Source organism: Priapulus caudatus, unplaced genomic scaffold (genome assembly GCF_000485595.1).
Source record: "Priapulus caudatus unplaced genomic scaffold, Priapulus_caudatus-5.0.1 Scaffold33, whole genome shotgun sequence".
NCBI lineage: Eukaryota > Metazoa > Priapulida > Priapulimorpha > Priapulimorphida > Priapulidae > Priapulus > Priapulus caudatus.
In genome coordinates this window covers 515,615-522,406 of record NW_014577094.1, presented here as the reverse complement: position 1 = coordinate 522,406, position 6,792 = coordinate 515,615, and the positions used below count along the sequence as shown (strand labels likewise).

Below are 6,792 nucleotides of genomic sequence, written 5' to 3'. Positions count from 1 at the left end.
CGGCGCGAGACGTCCCGTCGACCTTGGCGACGCGAGACGCCCCGTTGACCGCGGAGGCGCAAAACGCCCTGTCGCCCGCGGCGGCGCGAGACGTCCCGTCGACCTTGGCGACGCGAGACGCCCCGTTGACCGCGGAGGCGCAAAACGCCCTGTCGCCCGCGGCGGCGCGAGACGTCCCGTCGACCTTGGCGACGCGAGACGCCCCGTTGACCGCGGAGGCGCAAAACGCCCTGTCGCCCGCGGCGGCGCGAGACGTCCCGTCGACCTTGGCGACGCGAGACGCCCCGTTGACCGCGGAGGCGCAAAACGCCCTGTCGCCCGCGGCGGCGCGAGACGTCCCGTCGACCTTGGCGATGCGAGACGCCCCGTTAACCGCGGCGACGTGAAACGCCCTGTTGCCCGTGGCGGCGCGAAACGCCCCGTCGCCCGCGGCAACGCGGAACTGAAGACGCAAAAGTCCGAGAATGACGGCGACGGTGAGCAGGTGGCCGCCGCTCCGTCTGGTGCGCGGCGCCGGCTCCACGGCAAGCCATTGAGCGTGCGCGACTCTGCGCGGAAGTGCGATCTGTGCGAGATGACGTTCGCGACGCAGTGGCACCTCCAGCGTCACTCGGCGACGAAGCACTCTGGCACGGTCGCCGCACACGCCTGCCGTCTCTGTGCGGCGACGTTCCTGTCTCGCGCGCTGCTGCTGCGTCACACAGCACGCAGCCACAAGGGTCACAGCGTCGGCAAGCTGTCGGCGGTGCCCGCCGCATCACGCGTCGACAATGTATTCTCCGCCGCCGACATGGTCGACGCGCGCAGAACCTCCAAGTTTGAGTGCGACGTGTGCGAGAAGCATTTCAGCCGCGCGCACGGCCTGCGGCAGCACATGGTCGCGCACGCCGAGAAGCGGCACGTGTGCGGCGTGTGCGGGGCGGCATTCGCGCGCGCCTGGTCGCTCGGGCAGCACGCGCACACGCACCGCGACGTAAAGCCGTACGCGTGCGGCTCGTGCGACTCGCGCTTTGCGCAGCGCGGCTCGCTGCTCGTGCATGAGCGCACGCACACGGGTGCAGCGCCGTTCCGCTGCCGCTACTGCGGCCACGGCTTTAAGCAGAGCAGCAGCCTGACGCAGCACGTGCGCCGGCACCTCAACATCAAGCCATACGCGTGCGACGTCTGCGGTGCGGCGTTCGTCGCCGGCGGCGACCTGCAGAAGCACAAGCTCGTGCACACAGCCGAGAAGGCGCACGAGTGTGATGTTTGCGGCGAGCGCTTCGCGAAGACCGGCTACCTGCAGCGCCACTATCGCATCCACACCGGGGAGAAGCCGTATGAGTGCAAGCAGTGTGGCAAGTGCTTCCGGCAGCAGAACCACCTGGATAAGCACAAGCGGACGCACTGGGGTTTCAAGTAAGTCGCGAGGAATCGAAATTGATGATAAAATAGCGGAATCGCTTACGATGTGGGCGTCTGCGTCTCTTGTGGTATTCGCATTTGTATACTGGTTGTGCAACTGTTTAGTGTGCAACCCACGTGTCATGTCGCATGTGCCAGGCAGGTGTGACATCTAGTGGTTAAATATGGCAATTTATCGCCATTTCTTCATACGCTGACGAATGGTTATTTCCGAAATTTACTATCAAGCATCAGCACCTGGAAATTAATTGTGGCAGTAGAAACCCATGATTGATATATGTCACATCTTCCAATGCGTATGCATGTATATTTTATGTTCTAGGTATGCCGAGGTCTGTGTGATGTGTGGTAAGAATGTAAGACCGGAAAACATGCAAATGCATCTGAAGAGAATTCACAAACAAGACGTGCAGTTCGTCTGAAAACGTCGTCAAATCAGGTACGTACTAATTAGAAATTTCAGGATCATCTATTGATTAGAATCGAAAGTTGATCGTTTGCAGCTACCGATTAAATAATCGATCATGAAAACCAAGAAACAATTATCAAAATTGGCTATTGGGAGTAAGAATAGCACTGCAAACTCTCAGCAATGCTCATAACACTAGCTCTTTAACTTCTTTGTTATTCGCAATTAATTGCAAAAATGCTAACTGCAATTTACCCTGAAAGTACCCTTAAAACATTTCTTGACAATTTTATTCAACATATCACATGTTGAATAACAGCAGCTGCAGATATTTTTTATACTTATGTGTACATAACTATTAACTAATTAACAATAATTTGGTATAATAGTGTTCCCTTTCTCTTCAAGATAATGAAGCCATTTTGAAAAAATATAACAAATTCATGAATGAAAAAATATATTGGTAGAACAAGCTTTGTAAACGTCTTATTCTTCTGAAGCTTAATATATTGCTGAAAGTATATATTAATTCTCCCATGAAACTACACTATGGAAACAGACTAGTTCTCTTGTAAAATAATAGAGAAAATTAATTCATGCTTGCAGATAAGGTCAGATAAAATCAAATCATGCATGCACCATGATGAATAACTGGATATCCGTTTATAATTATTGATCAGCCGGTTATAACCGATAATCGATTTTGAAATTCCAGCCAATTCCCATCGCTAGTTGTAATTTAGACATGGGATCATGTACAACACGTGCAGTCGCCAACCAGTGAACAGCTAATTAATGTGTGCCTACGTGTGTGCTGAAAGACTGCTAAAGTGCAACTCGGCAGCCGCTGTAGTAAAACCGACAATCTGCTGGTTGATCAGTGTTTTTAGCTTCGGGGTTTGATGGCTAGATTCATGGCCGGTGGGTGTTTTTCTTACCCTTTGCTTGTCTGTTCCTTAAATATATGAAGGGCATTCATGACTTTGCATTGAAATTCAAATAACGCGTTTTTGACAAATTTGTAAAATGATCTATCACTGTTATACACTGACGCTAACACATTCGGATAGTTTTACCTTTGGTCTGCTACTGTGCAACTGGAAGTTACAAACAAATATAAGGAGATTACAAACTCAATCAAGATTATTACACATTATTATCCTCTCATACTTATACTTTTACATGTTAGATGCAGTTTGCTGTATGAGTAATGTATTTATGAACGTGATATTCCATAAATTTTGTGTGATTGGCATGTGAAGAACATGGCACACAGAAGAATCATGTAAAAAGTAAATGAACATTTGACTTCAGAATTGTACTTTTGTGGCTAACTCTGCCCATGTAGCCCTTCGCTCTGCCACAGACCTGCTGCGCCACAACAGGCGTGTGTGGTGGAGCGGAGGGCTACACAGGTCGCGTTATTTTGCTATATGCTAATTACATGCATTTTTTGTGCATTTTTTTTACTTCAGTTTGGCATAAATTCATGATGTCCAGTTGTAGGTCCACGCATGGACAGTGATAAAGTGCGAAGCTTACCACCTCCCCATGTACGTCTATAACGATATTTGAATTATATTGTTGCATTTGAAGCAATGTATTCATTTTGATTTGTTTATAACCTGCTGCAGGAGAAAAGATCTTCACGTGTGCAACTTTAAAATAGGATATTGATAATGCTGTTGTTGGATCTAATGCCCTAGTATGAGCAAGTATCTTACTTTATAGTGTTGCTGTTGTTCTCAATTCTCTGTCTTGATTTAAATCGTTAAAGCCTCGTTGTTATATTTCACAATTCTGGTAGAAATGAACTTTTTATCAAACGAGTGCAGTGTATTGCTTGCCCAGCAGCAATACGAAGCTCGTAATAACTGCCTGAATGTCAGAATTTATTGTGTTATCTGCTCCTCATTGCTGCAGAATTTATGATATTAAAACACTGAGATCAGTGTTGTATTTGATGTTTTTTGGATGTTTGATTGTGTATATAGGGAGTCCCACAGCCTCAGGACTGCTGATTTTTGAACGACAAGCTTTTTAATGCTATTGCCACTTGAATTGAAATTTTTATGGTGGAGAGAGAAATTATTATCGCTCTCACTTTTTTTGTTTGTAATGGTGGTGGTCTTGTTATGCGATGTCTTGTTTGCACACGAGAAAGTAGAATGCCCAGTACCAGCTGCCTGTATAATTTAGTTATAGTTGTTCAATATCGAATCAAAGTCAAAATGGGCATAGCACTGTTATGTGTGCCTGTGACACCATGTGTTCGAACATAATGATATTGCTCGGTATAACGTAGTACACATAATGCTAATTGTAGCAAATGACAATTGCGATCTCACTGTAATAATGGTTCATTTTGTAAAGTAAGCGTGAGAACGAATAGCGTAGTGTTGAAATGGAAACTAACTGGATTTACTTTGTTATTTTAAGTTTATTTAAGTTGAATTTAACAGTTCTTTGTCGGATTACAAGATAATTATTACGTCACAGATAGAGAACTTACTATAGCCTGACTAAGACATTGTGTGGTAAAGCGGTAATGTCACCTTGAATGTTTGGAATGAGTAATTTTGTGACTTAAATATGAACTATTAAAATGAATATGAATATGAAAAATTAAATATAAAAATATAAACTATGAAAATGCAGACATGGTTTTATTAATTCTCTATGGTTAGATTCTTTATAGAGCTAAAACGTTATTTATATTTATAACTTATTTGTAGCTAATTAGCGATGTGATGAATAAACTTCTGTGACAAGGGTGACATAGTAAGTTTAAACTCACAATTGGTTACATACACACCTAGAGGCACTATGGAGTGCATACCTCCGCGAACTAAAGTAACACTATAATAGAACATTATCTATATTATGACACTACTGATAATATTAAAGGCATAATTCGACCATCGATTATGCAATTTTAACGAATGCTACAGTAACTGGCACCTTGTGTAGTTAATAAGTACATTACCTTATAGCCAAACGCGTATTAGTTTGTCCAATATCACTGCTGGTTACTAAGAAATGTCTAATTGAAATCCGCAGTCCAAGAAATCGGTTGTTGACAGTTAAAAACCGTCATGCCGGCCGTAACCGGTCGTAACTGGCGAGGCGGTGTCATACAGATTATAGTGCACCGGACATTTTCGCACGTATGCTCGGCCGTCAGTGATTTCGATCCTTGTAGTCTGAGTGCGCATTCCGTACGTTATGGTTTTACTTTAGTATTATAGACATGTCTTAGCTATGATCCCTGTGAGTCTTGAATTTATTGAAGGGCGATTAGCTTAATTAATTAGCAAACATGTACGCGCGGTATCGCTCATACTCGAGTCATAGGCTAAATGCCAAATTGAAAACGAAACGTCACAAATTCTATTTTTATCCTCCAATTACGGAGTCAATCATTTAAGTCGGAGCAATTCCTCTGTTTAGACGCATGTGGAATGACTCGTAGAGCTCTATGTTTGCTGGGTCACTGAGGCATTAGTTGAAGTTGTTGTTCACTTACGTTGAGTTATCATTGTATACAAAACACAAAACTAAAGCTCTCCTTGTTTTGCACAGGTATGCTAGCGAATCCATGATTTCATCAGAAGGTTTCTCTCAGTTGGATATCCTTGAGGCAAGTTTGTCAGATTGTAAGCATAATGGAGCAAATGAGGAACGTTGGCCTGAGTGTTGAGGCTTCGCCACATGGGTTAAGCACTGTAGACAATCAATGGAATGGTCTCAATTTTTTGGCAGATATTTGTGTCCAGCAAAACCCACTAGGGCAAGAGCAGGCAATCAGCAATGAATTGCCTCTGCACTCTCTTACTGGTAAATCACCATTCGTTAAAGAAGTAAAGGTGAAGTCACCACTTTTGGCTAAAAAGCAGATACGGGGATACCCAAGCGTAGCCAATATCAAAATACCAAACTTATTAGTAGCAGGTCGTTATAAGTCACCCGCAGCAATACTTGCAAGAAGGTCTGCCAGACTAGAACAATACACGATTATTAGTAACACACAAGAAGGAGTGCAACATGTTACTACAGTTACGACAGGAAACGAGCAAAGCGGTCAAGATTCCATTCCACAGGTAATATGCCATTCACCACCCACGGAGGTGGCTGTGCCTGTTTCAGATGTATCGGATGAAAACCAATCGGATCGTAAACATTTTAAGCATTATATGAACGTGAGAACCCTTGTTGAACCAACCTCGAAACCTGACAAAACAGTTCCTCAGCGGTCTGTACGCTCATCAGACCGTGCCTCCTTGTCACAGATTGCCTCTAATACAGGTCAACCTAGCATTAAGCCAATGATAGAGCAAAGTAGAACCGTCGTAGTTGTTCTGAACCGTCTGTCTACGCCAATAGATTTCAACGTTGGCAAATTGTCATCGACTGTTGATCTCAAATCGGAAAGTGAACGTACCTCCAAATCTGCAGGAAGGAGCGTGACTCAAGCAGCATCGTATGAATGCGGAATTTGCACGGCAAAGTTCACAGACATCTGTGACTACAGGGAGCACGAAAAGTCGCATGAATCCACTGTTCAACGCAAAATCCCCGGGCTACCGTACGTTTGCCTACCTTGTGGACGCAGGTTCAGGTCTGAAGCCCAACTTATGGATCACGTGACGTTGCACGCCAGCAATGAACCGTATGCTTGTGAGAACTGTGGTCGGACGTTTTGCTCCTACAATTTATTCAAAGATCACGAACGAATGCATTTTGAGTACCAGTGCCCTAGTTGTCTGGAAAGATTTGGAACATCGTCACTCCTAGATGAGCACTCACAAAGCTGCCCTGCACGAGTTCAGGCAACAGTAGGTAAAGACACCGAAAATACCGAAGTACCGGCTGACGAAGGTGGACGAAGAGAAAGCGGCGATGGGAAATTGTCTCTCATGTTCAAGTGCCCCAAGTGTTCAGTCTCGTACAAGCGCGCGAAAAGCCTGTGGAATCACGAA

General features: G+C 45.1%; 2 protein-coding genes across 2 annotated transcripts in view; both read left to right on the top strand.

The window, feature by feature from the left end:
• The window catches only part of LOC106816919 (zinc finger protein 62 homolog), a gene marked incomplete at its 3' end in the record, with an annotated part of 20,977 nt that extends 14,185 nt beyond the window's left edge, over positions 1–6,792 (top strand). Inside the window, 1 exon segment of the mRNA XM_014821565.1 lies at positions 5,396–6,792. Within this exon segment, the coding sequence (XP_014677051.1) occupies positions 5,479–6,792 (1,314 nt within the window).
• Positions 34–4,470, top strand: LOC106816928 (zinc finger protein 239-like). Its single transcript, XM_014821575.1, has 3 exons — positions 34–1,398; positions 1,727–1,843; positions 3,289–4,470. Exons 1-2 carry the CDS (start codon positions 575–577, stop codon positions 1,824–1,826), a joined length of 924 nt encoding a protein of 307 aa, XP_014677061.1. The 5' UTR covers positions 34–574; the 3' UTR covers positions 1,827–1,843; positions 3,289–4,470.

Coding starts and splice junctions, on each gene's coding strand:
- LOC106816928 (XM_014821575.1), top strand. CDS start 575: ATGACGTTCGCGACGCAGTGGCACCTCCAGCGTCACTCGGCGACGAAG. Junction 1,399..1,726: donor CGGACGCACTGGGGTTTCAA/GTAAGTCGCGAG, acceptor TTTATGTTCTAG/GTATGCCGAGGTCTGTGTGA.